The sequence below is a fragment of the Zingiber officinale genome, chromosome 5B, assembly GCF_018446385.1.
Source record: "Zingiber officinale cultivar Zhangliang chromosome 5B, Zo_v1.1, whole genome shotgun sequence".
Classification (NCBI taxonomy): Eukaryota; Viridiplantae; Streptophyta; class Magnoliopsida; order Zingiberales; family Zingiberaceae; genus Zingiber; species Zingiber officinale.
The window spans coordinates 657276-680057 of record NC_055995.1 but is presented as its reverse complement, the minus strand read 5'-3'; the positions used below and the strand labels follow the sequence as shown (position 1 = coordinate 680057).

Below are 22782 nucleotides of genomic sequence, written 5' to 3'. Positions count from 1 at the left end.
AAAAAAAAAATCCGTAGGATATAGGGCCGGATGTAGGATCTTGATATTGCATTATCTGATCTAGTAGGGCCGGATAGTTTTTTATCCCAATAACCGAACCAATCCGATCCACAATCACCCCTACTTGTAGCAACTACTGACGATAAGCTGCTACAGTTATAGTAGCTACTGCCGATAAGTTGCTACACGTTGTAGCAACTACTGCTAATTAGCTGCTACAACATGTAATGAGTAATGTCTATTATCATTTTAAAATATTTTATTTTTTTGTTGTATTTATATTTATATTTTATATTTCATTAGATAACCCGTCGCCCGTCGGATATCTGATACATAAGAACCGTCGGATATAGGGTCGGATGTAGGTCCTGATATTGCATTATCTGATCTAATAGGGTCGGATAGTTGTTTACCCCAATAACCGAACCAACCCGATCCGTGATCACCCCTAATAGGTGCAACCCAATTTTCTCTCTAATGTTTTCAATTCTTGTCCACCTTATAGGTCCGCATATCCATCTTAATATCCCTATCTCTGCAACTCTCGTCTTCTTCTCATATGCTTGTTCCCAGTCCAACATTCAGTTTCATATAATATAGTAAGTTTAGGTGTTGTTTTGTAAAACTTCCCTTTAAGACAAGTACTTTAGTCTCATTATATAAAAACAAAGGAGACAAACAAAATGATGGATAGACCTACCATATTAAATGGAGTTAAATGTTTGACTATAAATCGAACACACAGGCAAAAAGATGAGAGTCGTAGACATAAGGATGATAAGTTGAATGTGCAGACATACGAAAATAGACAAATAAGAAATGAGAACATTAGAGAAAAAGTTAAGATTATACCTATTGAGGGAAAATTTTCAAAGATGCGTTTAAGATAGTATTGACATGTACTTAAATAACCAATAAATACTCCAATTAGTCAATGTGAGAGCATGACAAACACACATTAATCGAGAAAGAGAGGCCAACGAAAACTTGATTAGCAATGATAAAATATGATAAAATTTATGTAAATATAAATGAATATATAATAGAGGATTGAACCCAATGATATAGGAGGATTCATATAATCGACCTCACAATAAAGAGGTCCTTTCCCTATGATTTTCTCCCCTACCATTATTAGTTTCTTAGTTGTTTCCTTTCCATGTGACAAACAGCCTAAAAGTTGAAAAGCTTGCCTATATTTGAAAGATGTTTAATCGAAGGGACTTTACTAAGCATACAACAACATAAGGTCCAACATAAAATTTCATGGCGGATTGGCAATGACCAATATAGTGAGTTAAATGCATAAGCTGAAGTGTCGATCTTACATATCGGAGAAATAGAGTTAAGAGCATTGATGCTTTTAGGCAATGATGCATCATACATACAATTGACACAGTACAGCTAGATCAATGGAGATAGAGAACGAATGTACAAAACTATGAATAGTGTAAGGGGAAGACTGCTATTAGTTTTAGGCTCTTCAACAACATATTATGAGGTAGTGATGCAACAAAAGCTTGCATAGCATCTTACTATCATTAGTTTAATTTTTAAGCATGAATCTAATTTTTAATTTTTCACTTTTTTTTTATTCCATCATCTTCCAAGGAATAAGTCTGAACCATAGTGCTACTGTAAGATTCCTCTTTGGCATCCACTAATATATAAAGAGAAGTAGAATGAACCATGAGAAAGTTTTAGAGAATGATTCTAAAAAAAATATCCATATTCTTAAAAATGATAAGGTTCTAGTTAGAACTAGGTAGAATGGACCAGAAAATTAAAAGGGCATAAACAAAGTTGTAATAATTATTAAAATACAATAAATAGTTAAAACTATGAATGAATATATGAATCCAATGAAAGGAACTTTACCTATGCTTTTCTTTTCTCTAACTTTCTATCCTCACTGTTCCTGTGATTCATTTTTGATCTTACACTGACAGTTTATTGTCATATAAATTCACTTCTCTACCATTTGGTAATCAATGTAACATATTACTCTTCTGTTAGTTTGAAATGATGTTCCAGTTGTTCCATAATATTCTCGAGGGGGGACTTTAAAGGAAAGCACAATATATTGCAAAGACAAGAATTGTTTTTCATTGATTATGAATTCAATAATTTATACTGAAATTACAAGATGATATAACATGGCTTAGCATCAGCAGCAAACAAACTAAAAGGTATAAATTCATAGTTAAATTAAGCAACTTACGAGAAGGAATGACCGCAGATAAAGAATATGAATGTGAATTATCTCACCTTTGGTAAGTATGGGACACAGCCAAGGCCCATCGTCTGGTTCCAGAAATTAAATAGAGCAAATCAAGAATGTGAGGTAGTAAATGGTAAAGAAGAAAGGATAAACCAAAAGGCTTGATTGTGCAAAATCATACCTTGAATATGTACAGAATAGAACCCACTACCTTCTGGTGGTAACTTGAAAGCGAGGGATCTCGAAGAATTCTCATGAGAGAACAAATTGCAACCTACAAGGAATAACCAGTTTCAGATAACAAAAGGGAATAGAAGTACACAGCCAAGACATTACCTGTGAGTAGTAATCATCAGGAGTAACAAAAGTTGGCCAAATTTCAGTAGGTAACTCTTCCATAGACACAATAAGTTGACCAGTCTCGCTTGCTGCCCGACTAACCTCCGCATGGGTTCCAGATAAAAGGTGCTGATTACGCTTGTGTATATGAGGATCCAAAGCACCCATAATTCCTAATACCTGACAAAGAAACACTACTGTCAAATGTCAACTGAGAACAGAAATCATATTGGGTTAAATGGATAATGTTCTCATACCCTTAGTACTTCTTGTCGAGTTGACCATGCCAATTCACCATTCAACATTTTCAATAGCAAACCAAGCAATGCCGGGTGGTCATTGTAAGGAGAAATCACATAGCTGAAGTTACAGAATAATGGTTATTATTTCAGAAATAGCTGAAACAATACTAAGCATACAATATGACAAAGCAAAGGAAGACATACATTTAACAACAAATAGTAGGTTTGATAGGTGATCATGTACATTCAACAAATTGTAAGGAGAAATTCACAATTCTAAATATAAATTTTTAGAATCAGGTACATTCAATTTTATCAGGAACACCAAGTCATCAGATAGCAAACATAGATTCAACATTGGATAACCTTACGTTCCAAAACATAAATTGAAAAACATCTAGCCATAGTGAACATAGAGAAAATGTTTCTCAACACACTTAAACCCTTGGAGCATAAAAAACATATGATCTATGATTGGGAAATATAAGTTGTTAATTTAAGATCAACAATATGGAATGTTGATTGGTGATCATTTATGATATTGATTGAATTGAGTTATCAAAGTACAGCCTATAATTTAAATCATAGATTTATCATTTATGATTTGAATTGCTGAGTTATAATTTATAATTTGAATTATTGATCTATGATCTGATGATTTATAATTTGGAATCTGAGTGAAGGCCACCTGTGACTTTTAACTTATTTTGCCTATGTCAGATATGAGTTCAGTCGTTCATTTGTTTTATTTGCTGATATAAGATATGAGTTGAGTTGTTCATTTGTTTGATATGCGATCGAGAAAATATTTGGCAAAATTACATAGACAAAGCTAAAGAACAACGGTCATTATTTCAAAACATCAAAAAGCAAGATAGGCAAACAAAGTGATAAAGATCACAAAGTAATATATTTTTAGCAAAAAATAGAAACAACATCCTTATAACTCATACGATTCCATAAATTTGATGTTGACCTGTGATCATTTAAGATATTAATCTACAACTGAGGACAATTGAGGGTTGTCACACTCTGATCTATAGTATATATTCTTTGTTCATAGCTAGAGGTAGATCTTATTAGAGATTTTCCCTATCTGGTGGGTATCATGGTAATATGAGATCAATGATTATCAAATCTTGCTGACCAGATTTTGTATATGTTGATCTACTGGCTTAATTAATGTTGATATTGATTCAACCCTATATATGCAATGAAAGTATGGTTGGTCATATGGAGAGAGGCGGCGTTGTGTATGTGATGGAAATTTCAAAAGCTCAAATCCTCATATGGTGCATGAATTTAAAGGGCAAAAATCCCCAAAGAGAATATTCATATAGCTTAGGACTATACAGGGTTGTTTAAGCTAAGCCCAACTTAGACTTAGAATTTGATATACTTTTCTTATTGGTTATCTAGGTCCTGTTCACTTGAAAGTGGATTCAAAAACTAAAGAAAGTTTTCCACAAAGAAACTTTCAGATATTTATTTTGTAAAAGAAGATGGATTATTAATCATTTCCCTTGTTTACTTGTTACTAATTAATGTGCAGATGGATTTACGAATTCATCCACAGATTCATTTGTAATTTTTTGTCCCCTCAAAATCTGACGGAATGACTTTCCCTGCCTTGCTGTCAAGTCTCCGTCTCCGCCCACAACCACCTCGCCAACCTCCTCCTAGGGTTCACCCTCCTCTGGCTCCCCCTCACCCTAGCCGCCATCTCCTGCACCTTCTTCCCCCGCTATTTTCTTCACTGACCACCATGTCATAGAGTTCACCGACTAGGACCACAGTGACTTCCCCTCCTGATCCATTCAGGACGTGCAGATCGAGTTCCTCTTTGACCACGAAACCAGAAGAAAAATAGATGAGGGGATGATGGATAAGATAGGCCATGCTCACTTAGATGTCAATGACCTCAACCTCCTTGTAGCTCACACAGGGCATTATGGCTGATTGAATCCGCTCTCCTTTCTTTCATGCATCTTCAACTTTCTCAAATCTTTCCTTGTATTGCAGGGAAATTGTGCATTATGCTCTTCGCCAGCGCCAACACTGGGTTCTAGGCAATCACTCCTAACCTCCGTGGCTACGGCCTCTCCGACCAGCTGTCAAACGAGGCCGGCTGTCCACCTCCAGTACCGTGCTGGTGCCGACGAAGCCTAGAAACCTGCACAGCCGCTCGCCTCACGCGTCTTCGGTTAGTAAGAGCCCTAGAGTCAATCATGTGATGATTGTTGTATGGACTCGATGTATCATATTCCTATATTTATAAAGGCATTTCTTTATGGTTATTATACTTACTTGTATTGGTGCCAAATAACTAAGTATAATAGCGTCCTTGAGTAGAAGGTTCTTATCTATATCAATCGATTGGTTGAATTGATAGTGAGATGATATAGAGAACACTACTCTTAATTATTCCTAGTCAAGTATTAACATTCAGGGACAATGTTAATGCGATGAGACTAGCATGTAGGTCAACTCGATGACTTGATCTCACAAGTCATGAATATAAGATATCAAGTTGGCACATGGGTATGCATTGGAGAATGTGTACTGAATGACCCGCCATGAGAAAGTATCATGGATCGTTATATGAGTGTCATATACTTTCTCATGTGACTATTAGTATAACTATCAGTCCTTGGACCTGAAGTCACCATGGTTCCCTACATAAGGAGTTGCATACTTTGGTTTCGTCAAACGTCACCCGTAAATGAGTGGACTATAAAGGCGATTACTGGGTATGTAACAAATTATGCGGAGAGATGTGAGTGATGTAGATGAGATCTATCCCTCCTATATGACGGGAGTGATATCATGATTCTTGATAGAGTGAGACCACTAAGTGCATGGTCATGCCCAAATGAGTCAATATGAGATATTGAGCTCATTTGATTAGAGTGAGTCTACTTAGAGTTCAAGATATAGATTGATTAGAGGATGACACGGTCTATGCCTCAATTGATCAATCTAGATGTCAAGGATAGAAGGACATTGTCACATTTTGTGAGAGTTACAATTAGTAGTCACAATGGTGATGTTGAATCTCAATATTCTTGTAACTTGGGTAGCAATGATGTGTTGCTAGATACCGCCCATTACTTATGTTTCTAAATGGGTTTAGGAGCATTGCCAACGTTACAAGAACCTATAGGGTCACACATAAAGGGCAATTAGATGGAGATTAGATTCATATGATGAACCAAGAGGATTAGGTTCATGTGATGAATCACATTGGATTAAGAGTAATCCAAATTAGACTAATTGAGTTGGACTCAATTTGATTCATGTGTAGAATGAGTCTAATTTAGATTATGATTCATTGAGTCAATTTAAACCAATGAATAAAGATTCATTAAATTAAATTAAATTAAATTGATTTGAATCAAAAGTTAGATTTGATCAACCATGGAAGATAAGAGGTCAAGTTTGACTTGACTTGAGAGGGAAGATGAAGGGTCAAGTTTGACTTGACCAAATGCCACCTCATTTGTGACTTGGCATGGGCCGGCCAATGATGATGTTCCACATCATCATGGCTACATCATTGTGTGCCACCTCATGAGGAAGACCAAGAGCCATGACTCTTGGTATTACATGGAGGTTTAAAATGCATTACGTGGCCGGCCACATTAGATGTGCTCATTGATTCTCCCTTCTTCTTCTTCCTCTCTTCTCTATTCTCCCTCTCCTCCATTGCCGAGCCACTCAAGGGTGCTAGCACATTCTAAGTGGTTCTCTCCATCTTTTGTCTGTGTGGTCGTGTGGATACGTGTAGAGGAGTGTACACTTGACACTCTACGAGATCCGGCAACCTTTTGGAGGAGCGGGATAAGCGAAGGGCATCGTTACAAGGATAACGCTATTTTCATGTAGATCTAAGGTAGATCTAGTGTAGACAAATACATGAATTTTTATTTATCTTCGCACGGATCCGTGGCTAGCTTCGAGGTTTCCGCAACGCAAAAAGCGATTTTTACGACTCGAAAATGCTAATATCTTCACCTTTTTTTTTCTTTCTTTCTTTCCCTCTTCCTTTCCGCACACTTTCCGCGAGATCCCTTTCTCACCCCTTATTTCTCTTTTCTTTTCTCTTCCTTCGCTTGAAGGATTTTTTTTTATGCAGGGATTCCTTTCCATCTTCAATCCGCACCTTGAAAGAAGCATAGCATTAGGCTCAAAGTTATAGTTGATCCCGTGACAACCACCAATTAGGTCCCAAGTATTTCAACTTGAGAATGAAAATAATGCAATTGGAAGTAGGATCATAGACTTTTTTTTTTAAGGATCATAGACTTGAATTCCCAGTTTGCATGGTAATTCTTTTGTTTACTTTTTCCAAATATATAATAGATTTCGTCTTGGAAGAACATCACAGGTAAAACCAAAAGTTTTAGAAACGTAATATGCTTACCACTTTAACAGGACCAGTCAGATGAGTACAAAACTTTATTGGTTCACACAAAATGCCACTCCAGCCTTGATTAAGCAAGTTGTTGTCAAACAGAGTCTAGGGAACTATGTTATGGACGTGCAAATTCATAGAGATAATAAACAATGCAAGTGCTCATCCTTGCATATGCACATTTTGAGTTTCAACTATTATAACCATGAATTCGCACAAGTGTAAAAATAAAAGTCCAAGTTCATCGATATTGCTGTCTATGATACTTAGCATATTAAAAAATCATATAATTTATCTCAAGATTAAATTCAAAATGATCCAGACATCAACCAAACAAAAATTATGGTAAAGTCTTAGGAGTAAGAATCATAATCACCTAGCAGTGTCAAAAATAATAATGAATCTTTAAAAAAAATAATGTCAAAGACTTACATCACTAGCCAAGGGTGTATAATAAGTCAGCAGGAAAAGAAAGCAAAAAAAGTACATGATTATGAAGTGCATGTATAATTCTGATTGCTTGGAAATAAAAATTAAATGAATACCCTGTGCTTTGTACTACTTGACCAAGAGTTGCAACAGCTACTTCCCGCTTGCTGGCAACAGCTCCGTCCAAGAGAGCATCCACGATAAGAGACATTAGCTCTGGAAGATATTTTCTCATTGCAAAGCCACCCTATTTGGAAAAAAAAAATCAACTGAATGCAACAAAAACAACATGTTCGCGATATGCAGAAGTCTACAAATATAGCTAAAAGGGATACAATAGAAAACAGAATAAAATAACAAACACTGATAGAAGATAAAAAAGATGTCATAAAAATCAGTTAATCTCGTCATTCATCATAATATCCTCCACATGTTTCATAGTAAACTAGCGATTGTGGAATCATAGAAAAACTATAATAAGGGTCCTGGTTCAGAATCAAGCACACGGTATAAAGCTATCCACAGCAAATTAATTTATTTTATACCACATAACCCAACCTTTCTCACTCTCATCCTGGGGAACTCAGCATTTGTGGATACCATATTGTGGGAATATTTAGCAGTCAAGAAAATCTCAAATGTTTAATTCAATGGATGTTGGAGAAAATACAAAAGTGAATAGTGCCCAGGAATTGACTTGTTAGGTTAATCTTCAAGTCTTTATCATGAGCATTTTTTATGATTGTTTTCCTTATCTTTGTTTGGGACATTATGATTTAACGCCAATTGCAAACTGTCATTTCAGTAGAATTCTAAATCTTATTCTACAAATTTTATTCTAAATTTTATCACGAGCATTTTTTATGATTGTCATATGACAATTTGTCTCTGAAAAAAAAAATGGAGGCATTTTGTTATTGGAATAGATCAGCAGTAAACATGGGTTGAATTGGGTCGCTTCTCGATCAAAATTTGACCCAGCCCAAGTTTTTCATATAAAGGAAATTGATCGAAAACAAAGAATGGTAGGTTCAACCCAACCTAATCAAATCGGATCAGTTATTAATTTTTACGTCACCATCAAAGCACTTACTAACGTCAATACAAAATACTTGGTTAATGAAGCAAAGTTTAAATTCAAATATCATTTATTCTTTCATTAATATAATGGTACATAAAACTTACAGGAGTAAATTACTCATGTCAGTTAGTGATCAGGATGGGTAACAGTGATTTAACATGTATATAATCAGATTAGGTACATTATATATTTTGTATAAACAAATATAGGTTGTGTTGAATTACTTGGTACTTTGAACTAGCATCTGAAATCGCAAGCCATGCTTATCGAGACGATTAAACCTTTTCATTCCATGAGCTGACCAGCACATTAGATCATTGATATGGCAAGGCAGCTAGCAATCAGGAGCATAGCTTCCTTCATCAACACACCTTTCTATGCGGCTTCTCCTCCGCATCACAAAACCCACTCTCCACATTATAAGTCACAATGCAAGCTCTGCATAGGCTGCTCTGCATTAAACCCTTTCTCCTCATGCTGATATTGAAACCTAGTAGTCAAAGTTTTCCTCCAGTATCAGCTAGCTTTTTCGATTGTAGATAAGTTGTATCCTACTCTTCTTCCTCTTCCTCTGACAATGACATTCTTCCTCCTCTCCTTCCTCTTCCTACAACATTGCATGCCCTTCTCCTTCAGCACACCTCTGACGCTAATATTCACTCCTCTTCTTCCTCGTCCTCTAGCACCAATGGCCCCTTCTCCTTCGGCACACTTTCACCACCGATATCCACAATGTCTCGAGACAATCAGGAACCAAAACTCTATCTCAGTTCGAGATTTCAATCCTTTGAACTAGTTATTAATATCCCACGCAAGAACAAAATGGATTAATTTTTTTACATGTGAACGGACTCGAAACCAAAATAATCCAATTTTTGTTTCAGATTTTTCGCCCAACCCTACAAATAGGCTACCGCATGCTAGCATAATGTAGACTACTTGTTGTGCGATTCTTTGTTCAGTTAAGACATCTATGACAAATAGAGGCAAATGGGCAATAAAAAAATTAAAAATCAGTCAACTTCTCTTGGCAATGTTCCATAATTACAATACAAAAACAAAAGTAGTAAGAGGAGAAAAAAGGAAAGAAAATTGAGATAGAGACATAATTAAGAATGGTGTCTGTGTCACAGCTATTGCTTTTCTTGGGTACCTTGGCTGCAGCATCCACCATTGTAGGTGTCATAAAGACAAGAAAGAATGAAATGAAACAAATGGCTAAAGATTAGTACTAGTATCTAATTTCTCAATGAAGGAAAACATAGAGAATGATGTTGTCATAAGGAATCTTTAACCCTTTAATTTTTTATATTTGTTTGAATTTTCGATAACCTATATTGGCATATAATGACTAGAGAAGCATGAGTCAATTAAATGGGGGGTAATATTTATCTAAAAGTAAGGTTGTGTTTCCTTATAGGAATAGAAAATATAACAGGAGAAAAAAAGATAGGAAGGGAAAGATATGTGTGTGTTTTCTTCAATGTTTTCTTAACTGGAAAATAAGGAAAGAAAAATTATTTTTTAATTATATTCTAATTCTTAAAAGTAAGGTCTGAATTGATGATTGGCAAGGCAATCTATGCAAACTCCCTCTACCAAAACAAGCCTAAGCATGAAGCAAACTTCCCAACAAAGCTCCTGCACAGCATGGGACCCCTATCTCTGTCACTAAGTATTTCTCTATATGCTTCTCCGACAGAGAGGGACACAATTTCTCCTTTCCAAGGGTTTTGCCCTTCTTTGCCTTCAAGGGCATCATCACAATCATACGAGACTCCCCATCTACCACCTTAAGCCTCTGTCACCACGTCACCACCACAGCCAAAAGACTCCAATCTTGGTGGCACCTGCAACAACAACAGTCACTCTGTATCCATAATCATCACCTAGATGTGGGAGCAGAGCATGAAGCTATGGTATCTACTGCTTTGAAAGTCCTATCTCACTCAATTGCATGTAGGACCCATCTCACATCTGCAATGCCTTTACCTCTAATGGTTGCACCTTCAATAAGATAAGGTCATCTCGCTTCTCTTATAGTATCCTATTTCTCTTGAGAAGATGTCAAAACAGTCTTCTCCAGTAGAAGTCAAAGTACTCCCAAATCAAGGAGTGTTATAGTGTTGCAGATTCAGTCCCACAATGGGTGTTTTAATTATAGTGAAGTATGTTTTAGTTCTATATGCATCAAAATATAGTTGTCTCTTAACAAAAATTATATAATATTTCATTCCGCTGACCTCTCTGTTGGGAGTCAAGGGGAAAGACAAAAATGAACATGAGTCATTAGTATGTTTATTCAATCTAATCAATATAAAAAATTATATCACAGAAAAAAAAAGAGAAAACAGTGCCAACTAATAATACTGGAGAAGATATAATGCCTGTACATATAATTATTGATCAATGGACCTTCAAATTCTAGAGGTGAGAGAAAAGCAACTACCGAGAGACAACTAATATGATCGAAGAAAGAAGTATGATTGTGGAACAAGCAATCAAAAAGCATAACATGATCCATGGAGCAACGAATAGCCTACCACTTTCGCGAGCTCTCCAACTGTTGCAAGCACCCCAGTAACAACACCATTATTAGCATTGGTTCCTGTTCCTTCACCCAATCTTGCAACCAGCGCCTAAAACATGTAACATATTTATACTGTTATAACCTAGTTGAGCAATAAGAGACGTCATTCATCCATTATACAGGCCATTCTAAAGATTTGGTGCAATTACTGACAAATTCATATCCTCTTACTGAAAGGGAAAAAGCACCAACCTTGTGGATTGGAGCAATATATGGAAGTACCAATCGTTCACAACTACGAATCAAGCAACCTAACAGCCTTGCACTATCTTCTTTGCCTTTGCTATCCATGCTATCATAGACACAAAAGAACTTAATATTCGTTTAACAAAACATGACAGATATTATCAGCTTGTTGTACCTTTGCTCTAGATATGTCAGTAACTGGATTAAACGGCGACGCAATGCTGGAACAACATAGGCAGGATTCTTTTCAGACAATCTACCAGCTAATGAAATTACCAATTCACGAACATCAAAATCCTGATAAGTCGGAAGAAAAACATTGTCAAGCAGTTTGATTTGAAAGAGGGCATGGGCAAATACAGCCTTTCAGAAAGGTGCAGAATCAAAGTTGCAAAGAACCATGTTTAGAAGCATAGTTCTCTTAAATGTTAAAAGTTCATAGCTGTGAACTCCAAGAACAAATCGGTATTGAAGCATTAGACTTTACTACTCCAGCTATAGTAATTAAGATCAAGCATAAAAAACCATGAAAAGAAACCATGAAAAGTTGCAGACATCCCCGTTAAGGCCACTAGTATAACTATATTCAATTTTATTTAGCAAAAAAAATCTCGTTATAAATACTTTTTCTTGTGCAAATCGAAATAATATATAAATTAATATAAAGTTCTCAGCCAACTTTCAATTAGACAAAAATCTAATAAGTTTGAGTAAAAGAGGTAAGACTAAAAAGAAATAACTCTGTTTTATTAACCAAAAAAATCCCAAAGACAGTTTAAAAGTCATAAGGAAATAGTACCTCATCATTTAAAGCAACAAAAATGGAACTCAAGCTATCTGCCTGGCACAAGTATACATCAAATGAAACATCTTCATGCAGTGATGAAAAAACTGACTTCCGCACGCTGACATCTGCATCTGCAACTGCTGCAGTAAGAAGTTCATCCATTATCTGCACCCAAACACATTTCGTTTAATAAGAAACAATTTAATTTGTGAAAAATATATAATTGTAATGAACTTGGTCGGGCGTGGGAACAGAATATTTATCACTAATTGCACAAGCCACCGTTGCATTCTCACTCTAATAAAAAAGGAACTATATAGATGAAATTTTCTCAAAGTTAATCATCAACAACCATGAAATCTGAGCTCCTTCTTCCCCATTATTTGCATTCCAAGTAGATCTACAAACAATCATAATTACTCTATCTTTGTGATCATTTCTCACCTTGGCAATCACATTTAATAAGATAAATAGCACTTGATACTTTCAGGAAAAAACAGAATATTAACTTGTAAGAGCTCCAACAATTTTAATTTCACATGGCACAAGAATATCAAGATGAATGCATAGGACTGTTACAACAACAACAACCAAGCCTTTTCCCACTAGGTGGGGTCGGCTGTATGAATCCTTTTACGCCATTGAACTCTATCTCCTATTATATCATCATCTATATTTAAATAAATTTTAGGAGATCAAATTAATGTACAAACACAAGAGTAACTACTAGTAGCTTGAATGGAGGTCAAGATAATATCAGCATGTTCAAAAAATTGATCAATTTTATAGTTAGAAAAGTTGAATCAAGTAGAGTTAGAAGATATAAAAATGACTTCCAATACCACTATGATATGGTCTTAAATAAAAGCTTATGGCAAGATAAGGAGTTGAGATCAAATAGGTAGGGCATATGAGTTTGTTTGTTGCAAGGTACGACTATGTACAATAGACTCTTCCCTAGAAACCTACATTGGCGGAAGTTTCATGCACCGGGCTGCCCTTTTATATGAGTTTGTTTGTTGCACTTGGCTTTATATGACAAAGCAATCCAAGGGATGCCAACTAGTGTTTAACCTTCCAAATAAAGAATATCATTAATACAGATGCAACAATAAAGCTTCCATTTCATTTTCTCTAATTAGAATTCAAAACATTTTCTTAAGAAGTTCACTAGCAACTCATTGTACATCTGAGCATTTCAGCTACAGAATTTTTTTTTCACATTCTTCTAGAACTCCACCTGCTATGAATATCCTCTTCTAATTCATCCAATGTTACAACTTACAAGAGGATATGCACCCTTTAAATGTCTTCTAGTACTATTCATGATTGCGCTCATAATGCACCTAAAAAATTCACTTTTTATTGTCAAATTGTGATAAGTTTAAAAAATAAATATGATATTATTTGTATGTTACATATTAATAATTGGATATAATGATATATAAAGGTATATATTATAATTGTTTGTCTATATCTTTCTCATTTTCAACTCTATTTGTCGATTTCAATTTCACCAATCCTTCTTATCTGATACAACAACAACCAAGCATTTTCTCACTAGATGGGGTCGGCTGTATGAATCCTTTTACGCCATTGAGCTCTATCTCCTATTATATCATCATCTATATTTAAATAAATTTTATCTTGTTTTATTGTTGCTAACCAAGTCTTTTTTGGTCTTCCTCTTCCTCGTTTGATATGCATGTTTATCATAGTTTCACATCGCCTAACTGGAGCATTTATTGGTCGTCTAAGTACATGTCCGTACCATCTTAAACGTGTCTCTCGGAGTTTGTCCTCAATAAATGCAACTCCGACTTTCTCTCTAATGCTCTCATTCCTTCTTATCTGATAAGACTGATATTTGGATTCTTTGACATTTCGATCCCAATCCTGATACCGATTTTGGCAACTATGATTCTAGCATCTAGCTATTGATGCTAAGACTAATGCTTTGTTTCCTATGAGGTACAGATCGAGGAGGGAAAGGAATCACTGTGGAAAGGAAGAGAAAAAAAAAGTGAAAGAAGAGGAGAGAAATGAATCCCACATAAAGCCTACAAAAGGAAGAGGGAAAGGAAAAAAATGAAAAGAAAGAAAAAAACAGCGAACGAAAAAAATGATAAGGGAGGCGCCGAAGAGGATCGACCAGATGGGCGGCAGAGACTGGCGAAGCCCGTCGCACGCACCGTGTGTCTTCATCCTCGTCGCTACCGCCCTCATTCTCCTTGTGCTGCTGCCCCTACCGCACTTGGACTTCTACGGCCTCATGGTCCTCATGAGGCACACCCCGCTGGCCACTGCAGGGCAGAAGAGGGGAGAGTTGTGCAATTGGTTTAAGGGCAAGTAGATGCCTGTTGAATGCTTAATGAATCACATGTTTAGAATGTCTGTTAATTAACAAATGTTGAAATCAAAAAGATGAGTTTCCCTGTCCGAAGCTTTCTACAAAAATTCCATACACAATATATAGAGCAAGAAATTCCATACAAATGTTTAGAATAACTATTATAGAGAGGAAAAAAACTCCTCGGGAAAAAAAATCGAGTGGTAGCGCAGTGCAGCCACTACACAAGCAGCTCCATGTAGCACCGCCCTACTCTATGGCCCGCAGTGCTGCCTGCACAGTCATTTCGCGAGGTCGCGCGGTGCCACCCTGCACAAACCACGACCATGCAGTGCAGCCTACAAGAGCCCACGAGCTACGTCAGCCGCCCGTGGCTCGCGAGGCAGCAGCAGTGGGGCAGCAGCAGTGGGACAGCAGCAGTCAGGTGGAGATGCAACAGAGCGGAAGAGAGGAAGAGAATGGCTTTCCGTCCAACTTGGGCGGATGGAAAATAAGCCAAAAAGTGACCGGGAATGGATTAGTAAATCTGCCCTTTATTTGATAACAAGTAACGTGGTGAAAAAGATGAGTAATGCATCCTTCTTCATGAAATAAACAGTGGAAAGTTTTCGCTGCCTTCGTTTTCAAATCCATTCTCCCAAGTAAACAAGGCATAAAACCCCAAAAATAATATTGATCCCAAGGCACAAGGGATTTGATGGCAATTGATAACATCCTTATATTGTTCTAATTTTGATTTGATGGAGCCCCAGGGGTCACCCAGGTACCCGCGGTTCGATCCCCAGCTACAGCAAATTTGTAGGAATTTTTCCTCCAAATGAGACGTACAATCAAAGGATATTGGGTTTTTGGCCGCCCGCCGCGAGCGCTTCCCGATTTACCCTAGTGGCCGGTGGGAAAATTCCATGGGGCCAGACCAGTCACCCCAGGGCTAGTTAACGAGACTAACTAGGTTTATCATTTTTTTTTTTATTTTGATTTGATGGCTACTTGTTTCATGAGTTTAATTTGTGCTACCTAACCTACTGTAGAACAGAAGATATAACCACACGAACCGTAGATAAGGTTCCTGCATGAATTGACTATAAGATAAGAATATTCACCCATTTGTAATGGATATTACATTAGTATGAACATAAGTTGAAGCCAAACCCATCATGACTATCGGTCAAATGATCATAATTCGACCACCTAGAGTAGAAGATGATCTACGGCTTTGTCCACAGGCCATGCATGCAAATAAGAATCATCATCTAGATAAGCTTAATAATAAGAATCTCTTAATAGAATGGAGTTAGGGAATAAAATTCTACCAAAAATTTGAAGAGATCATCATATTATGCCCCTCAATTGTCACCTTCCTAAGAACCAAAATCTTAAACCAAATAATTAAGGCAAGCTATAAGATATTGAAGCTTGGCATGCTTATGTGAAACCATCAATTCATATGGTGTGAGCAGGAAAGGCAAAAAAAATCTTAGTAGTAGGATGAAGTTATCTGTTCGCAGAAGCGTATGTACAAAACAATCTGAAATAGTGCTTCCAAGAGATTTAAGATGAAGAAAAAAGTGGAATAGATACTTATCATCGGTGAATAGTGTTGTTGGAGTAAATTAATCAATGATATAAATGAACACACCCGAAGTTCCCTTCTAAAAATCAAGAACTTTTATCCAATCTCATGCTATAGCATCTCATGTCCTCATCAATTCCAGTTGCCTCAGTCATAAAGATATTCAGAAAAAAACATAGCATGCTGAGATTTCGAACCTTTAAAATGAGCAATATGATAAAATTTCAACTCAAGATGCTTGTTAGATTTTAAGCATTAAGTTGAGGAAAATTTTGTGCACTGATGTTAATAAGGCAACCAAATGTAATAATGGAAAAGCAACTTAAAAAAGCCAACATATGGAATAATAAATGCAGTCATGTATACAAACCTCCTCCACAAGACGACGCCTCCTAGCACCACCAATTCGATTAAATCTACTTGAACTGAAATGTGAAGCAGATTTTGCAGATAAGGAATTTGCAACTAATCTGCAGCAGCATATGGCAGCTTCTTTCCGTGTATTTCCATCTTCATCCTCCATATATAAAACAACAGATTCTCTAGCAAACTCAAGAAGTTCATGTCCCTATACACATCCATATTAGGTTTCATGAAAACTTAAGGGAAGCATAAGCACATAAACATGAAAATCCAATGGACCACCTTAAAATCAAACTGTGCTAAAGTTCGCAGAGCAAGTTGCACAACTGAGACAGTAGCATCTGGAAGCTGCTGAATATTGGATATTGTATTAGTACGAGTTCCAGTAACACCCGGCTTTGACGGTTTTGAAAGTGCAACCGAGATAGAGTCAAGCAAACGTTCTTGTACCATCGGTAGTAAAGAAGGAATGCTACAGAGGCAAGCACAAATTTAGTTAGGTCATAAATTATCAAATTGACAAACAGAAAAAGGTTAGCAGTTCTAAGTTTTCAACCAAACCTGAGAGAAATTTGTTCAAGAGCTTTTACAAGATTAGTAGACAGACCAGCAGAAAACATTGAATCCAAGAGACTGCGAACATGAGGTTCCATGGCAGGGCCCATTGCTTGAGCAAAGCTTCCAACACAAGCCAAAGCCTCTAGTGATGGTCTTCCCCTCCGAGGAGCAATCTACAAGTTTTACATGATATCTGGTAAAAAGCTCTGAACAAAAAGTCAACAAAGAACAAGATACATACAGCATCCCGCAAATGCAGGGTAATTGTTGGCAAATAAGGAATGAGTTCACCATCTAAAGCGCCAGCCATTTCTCCAAGAGCAATAAAACCACTAGCACGTTCAGCTGGTATCCGTAAAACAGCAAGGATATGATCCATGCATATCTGCAGCAAGGAAATCATCATAATCAGATCAAACATAGCCAAATACATTCCATGCCAGATGTTATACGGTTCTGAAATTATAAGTGTGAACAATTTCAACCTTCAAGTAGTTTGTCACAAATCTGTCACGCAAAAAATGGGCAATACGGGGAAGCAATGATGTAATGCTGAGACGAACAAGCCTATCACGATGCTCCAAGTACTTGAGAACAATATCTGCCACCTCTCTGTACCTGGACATCATAAACTCACCTGTGTTCCTGAAAAGTAAATGAAGCTTAATAAACATGGATCCTTCAAGTAATATGATGAATATAGAAGAAAATTTTAGGCATTCCTAGGAAAAAACACTTCAATTATATTGCACATAGTCAAAGCAGAAAAGAGATGTGAAAGAAGATACAACAGCAAAATCCTACAGCTGCAGCCAAAAAAATAAAAATGGAAAAGGATATCATCATTGTAAGATTCACTAGGTAATTCACCAAAGCAATCAAATTATTTTTCTACAGAGCTTCATTGTCATCCAGCATGGGTGACAGGGCTCCACCTACAGTTAAATGTGTAACCTCCCCTTCCTCATGGCAGTCATGGCAGCTCGCACGCTTATAATCCCACGGCAGCCCGCAGTCGTCCACAGCCCATACACTCACCGTCCCACAGCTGCTCGCGGCCACCCACTACCCACCATAGTCATCACAACCCTCTCTCTCCAATTGTTTCTTCCTCTCCTCCTCTACCCCAGTATTTCTACAGTGCCGATGTCAGTGCCAAGCATTTCATGTACTGGTCATGGGCAGAACGATAAATTTCACATGTGCTAACCAACACGAATCAGCAGTTCAAACCTTGATTCCATCATTGAACTTTCCTTTAAGCTACATCGCTGTTAATATGCAGATCAAAACATCATCGTCTCTCTTTTATCCCTAATGCAATTCAATTATAATTGATTCAATTTATCCAACATTGAAGACACTAGGAAAAATTCTCTCTACCATCAAGTGGATATACAGAGGGATGAATATCACATAAGAACTTTCCTGTAAGATAGCACCATGTTGTTTCAACCATGTAATGTGCTCAAAAGAGAATGGTTGCTATTGAACTAGTTAATCCCATTTCCCACTTGGGGTAGTAACCTTGAATTGATGATATCTTACGTTGTTGTGATGTGAAATTTTTAAATTTAAAAGAAATAGATGTAACGTTGAGAGACAACGAATTGATCAAAGTATGTTTGTCACAAAAAACTCCTGCATGCTCTAGATGAAACTTCACTGTAGAGATGACAAACTGACCAAGGTCAAAAACTAGGTGAGGACCACATAATCAGATTCATACCACTTGGAATTTTAATTTTGCAATATAATCTTCCTCAGGAGGACCAACATCAAAGTGAAGGAATTTCCATTGAGGGGCCATGTGAAACTGGAATGCCCTAGATCAAGGGAGATAATTGGTGCCATTGAATTTAACAGAGATTAACGGAGACCAATGACTCAAAAGACGACGGTGTCATTTATGGAGGAGGTAACAGAGATGACACATTGTCAGAAGGAAAACAATATATGCATTAACTAGAGAAAAGAGGAAGGAGATTTCAGGAAGCAAGGTGGATCTTGTTTCATGTGTGTTTGTGCACCTACAGAAACTAAAGCAAGGAGTGAGTAGTTAGGTGGACAGATCAATTGAAATAAGATCTAAGATTGGTATTTTGGTATACTGGTTTACCACAATAACAAGAACCAATAGTGACAGAGCAGTGGGAAGAATCGCTTCTTTTCTGTGGTAGGGATTTCCATTCATCAGACCAAACAACATATCAGGCTCCGCAATCCGTGTTTAATAGAGTAAGCTGTCATAAAGCTCTCAAAACCAACCTACGATGGCTATTGAGAACAAAGTCAAAGAGCTTGATTATTTGGAGAGGGGAGGGGAGGGTTTACCAAGGCCCAGAGTGGTAGTATAGCACGAAAGTATTATAGAAGGGGAAGGGATGCACTATGCAGGAAGGTTCCTCTTTTCTTTTGTGACGATATAATGGTTGCTTGATTGATATAAGGTCGAGGATTCCAAAATCTAATGGTAGGATATCCTACCTCTTGGTTAGTGCAGATGTACTCCAAGATAACATTGCAAATCAAAGAGTAATGATTTTTTATGGCACAGCGGATGGTTAGTTGGGTGTTGACTTATCATGTGAGGTATTCTTGGGTGTCAACGAATATCTTCCGATAGACAATATCAGAGAGATAATTTTAGATAAGAAAATGTATGAGATGTAGAGGGGTATGCAATGACACACACGTCACAGGTGAACGAGACGAAAATGGGAAAGGAAAGATGGGTTAGAGAAGTTCAATACCAAATTGTAAAGAAAAATAATTGCTTAGGACTCAACAAAAGGAAATTCATTCAATCAAATAACAAGCTATCAAACCAATAAAATAGAACATATCACAACACTCATCACATCCAGGAGACAAAACAGACAGCAAATCATCATAAAAAAGCAAGTTACCTTAATAGTTCACCTACTGCAAGTAATGAGCCATGAATACTATGAACAGAAGCATTTTTACCCAGTCCCACCTGTGCAGCTTCACACATACGATAATACCTGATGATAGTAAAGGAAGAATCAGCTATAAGAGGAAAAAAAACATTTCTGAATTATAACAGCAAGAAACCCAAAGAAAGTATAACTTCAGTCCTTGAGCAAGGATTAAGCTTTTGTGGTTAGAAGTAAAGTAATTCAATTTCTAACATAATATTTGAATATTTGAGCTCAAAGAGGTAAGGTAACTGAGTTAGGAATCCTAGCTCAAGAACATTATTACTTACAAGCCTATAAATCATTGGCTGCAACACTGTCACTACATGATCCACAATACAAGCCTATTTTCCAAAGGAGTTGAGAGTTTTAGCCAAATAATTAACCAATCACACTTTACCAATAAGAAAGCATATCATACAGGTCTATCCTGCATGTAATTCTTCGTTTAAGCTACGCTATCCTGGTGTTGTTACATGCTTGGGAAAGAACTGAAGGATCTGACTCAAAATCATAAGAACTTAAAAAACATAAAAAGATCAGGTAGGCTAAAGCTGCCAAGTAGGATTGTAGGAACCAGACAGAAATAAACACTCATTTCGCATCAAATTTTGATTTGCTTCGGATTAAAAGGGGCTAAGAATGTGAATTGATAGATTAGCAATGAATATTATCAATAACTCCAAGCTAGACTAGTCAAAAGCACACAAACGATACGCAATAAGTATTAGTTCAAACAGAAGACTTGAATATAGGAAGAGGAATTTCAGACAATCAACAACAACATCAACAACCAAAGTCTTTATTCCACTAAGTGAGGTTGGCTATATGGTTCGGCGTCAGATTTCCCCCACTACTATATCCTCATCTGTATTTAAATAATTTGATCTTATTTTATCGTTACTAACCAAGTCCTCTTTGATCTCTCTCTTCCTCTATTAATGTGCATATTTATCATAGTGTTGCATTGCCTAACAGGGGCATTTATTAGATGCTTAAGTAGGTGTATGTACCATCTTAAATATGTCTTTCTAATTTTTTCCTCGATAGGCACAACACTAACTTAATGTCTAATGTTCTCATTTCTTATCATATCGATCCTCGTATGTCTACACATTCATTTTAATATTCTCATCTCTGCAACTCTTATATTTTGCTCATGTGCTCACTTTATAGCTCAATATTTAACTCCATATAACATTGCAAGACTAACCACCATTTTGTAAAATTTCCTTTTAATTATATTGTTTGTATTATGTAAAACATTTTTATCAACCCCTTCATCCTTTTGCATAGACAATCTTAGATACTTAAAGCTCTCAATTATAGGTAACTCGTTATCTCCTAACTTAACAATTGTGTTGTTATATCTAATACTCCTAAATTTAAATTTCATAAATTCTATCTTTACTAAGCCTAAAATCTTTTACTTCTGCATTTTCTACCAAGATTTGAACTTAACATTTACTCTTTATGTGTCTCGACTAAAACAATGTCATCTGTAAACAATATACACCATGATAACGTATCTTGGTATGTGTTCAATGAATTCATCAATGACAAAAGTAAAAAGGGTATAGATTTAGAGTTAATCATTGATATAACCCTAACTTTATAGAATTCTCCATATAATTTCCATTGAAACTCTATATAGATAGACGATAAAGAGGTTCTAGCATAGACCAATATATAAAATGATCTTTTGGAAGAGATACAACAACAACAATCAAGCATTTATCCTACTAAGTGAGATCGACTATATGAATCCACCTATGTAGCTTGATTTTCTAATCATTATCTATATTTAAATAAATTTTATCCAATTTTATTGTTGCTAACTAGATATGTTTTGAACTCCCTCGATTAATGTGTGTATTTCTCACAGCACCTAAGTACATATCATCTTAAACTAAATTTACATTAGATAGCCATCTGAATTTAGTTTTATATATCTAAAATTTTATAGAAAAATTATAATGTGAACTTATTTTATGTGACGAAGTGACAGATGATCATCCAACAAAATAATAACTTATATCAAGGAGGATGTCTCAGAAAGAAATGATGATTGCAATCATAGGAAGCTCCAAAATTAGAAAACACACACAACAATAAGGTGAGATGAGAATATTATGATAAGTGACACTAGAATTGATGGAATTCTGGAGTTCTAAAGAAAACTACGACATAGATAAGAAAAAGCTTGACAGAAATTTGGACCAGCTGTGAATGTTGCCTTTGATAAAGCACAATAGTATGGGTCCATGTCAAAATGTGGTCAATAGCTTATCTAAACAAAGCGCATATCATTGCGACAAATTTGGCAAGAGGCTGATGTGACAAAACTGGCATCCCTAATATAGAGGAACAAGAGACCTTCCTTACAAAGAGGTCATATTAAGAGAAATCTCAACATAACATTTTCTTAAACAGATATGCCTCAATGGAATCAACATAATGCCTACTCAGAACATTTTAAATGGCATAACATGTGGCGTAAATGAAAGATTGAAATAGATATAACAAAAATAGTCTAAAATTAGAAAAGTTAATCAATCATATTTAAAAATAGAGACCAGTAAGACTCTAACTTCGAAGCTTCACAATGCAAGAAGATCTTAACTCTGCTATATGATGGAACTCTTACTCGAGACCGCACTCATGCGGAGAACATTATCTCACATTTCTCATCACTTCTCACGAACGT

At 36.3% G+C, this 22782-nt stretch overlaps 1 protein-coding gene across 1 annotated transcript in view; it reads right to left on the bottom strand.

The window, feature by feature from the left end:
- Window positions 1–22782, bottom strand: part of LOC121983814 (serine/threonine-protein kinase TOR-like) — a 48274-nt gene that overhangs the window by 20858 nt on the left and 4634 nt on the right. The window contains exons 5-19 of the mRNA XM_042536445.1: window positions 20043–20141; window positions 17619–17778; window positions 17375–17518; window positions 17137–17306; window positions 16858–17047; window positions 16583–16780; window positions 12302–12454; window positions 11678–11799; window positions 11509–11608; window positions 11270–11365; window positions 7762–7892; window positions 2818–2920; window positions 2558–2740; window positions 2403–2495; window positions 2269–2304 (exon numbers count right to left, since the gene is read on the bottom strand). Of these exons, the coding sequence (XP_042392379.1) occupies window positions 2269–2304; window positions 2403–2495; window positions 2558–2740; window positions 2818–2920; window positions 7762–7892; window positions 11270–11365; window positions 11509–11608; window positions 11678–11799; window positions 12302–12454; window positions 16583–16780; window positions 16858–17047; window positions 17137–17306; window positions 17375–17518; window positions 17619–17778; window positions 20043–20141 (1978 nt within the window). The remainder of the gene's footprint in view (window positions 1–2268; window positions 2305–2402; window positions 2496–2557; window positions 2741–2817; window positions 2921–7761; window positions 7893–11269; window positions 11366–11508; window positions 11609–11677; window positions 11800–12301; window positions 12455–16582; window positions 16781–16857; window positions 17048–17136; window positions 17307–17374; window positions 17519–17618; window positions 17779–20042; window positions 20142–22782) is intronic.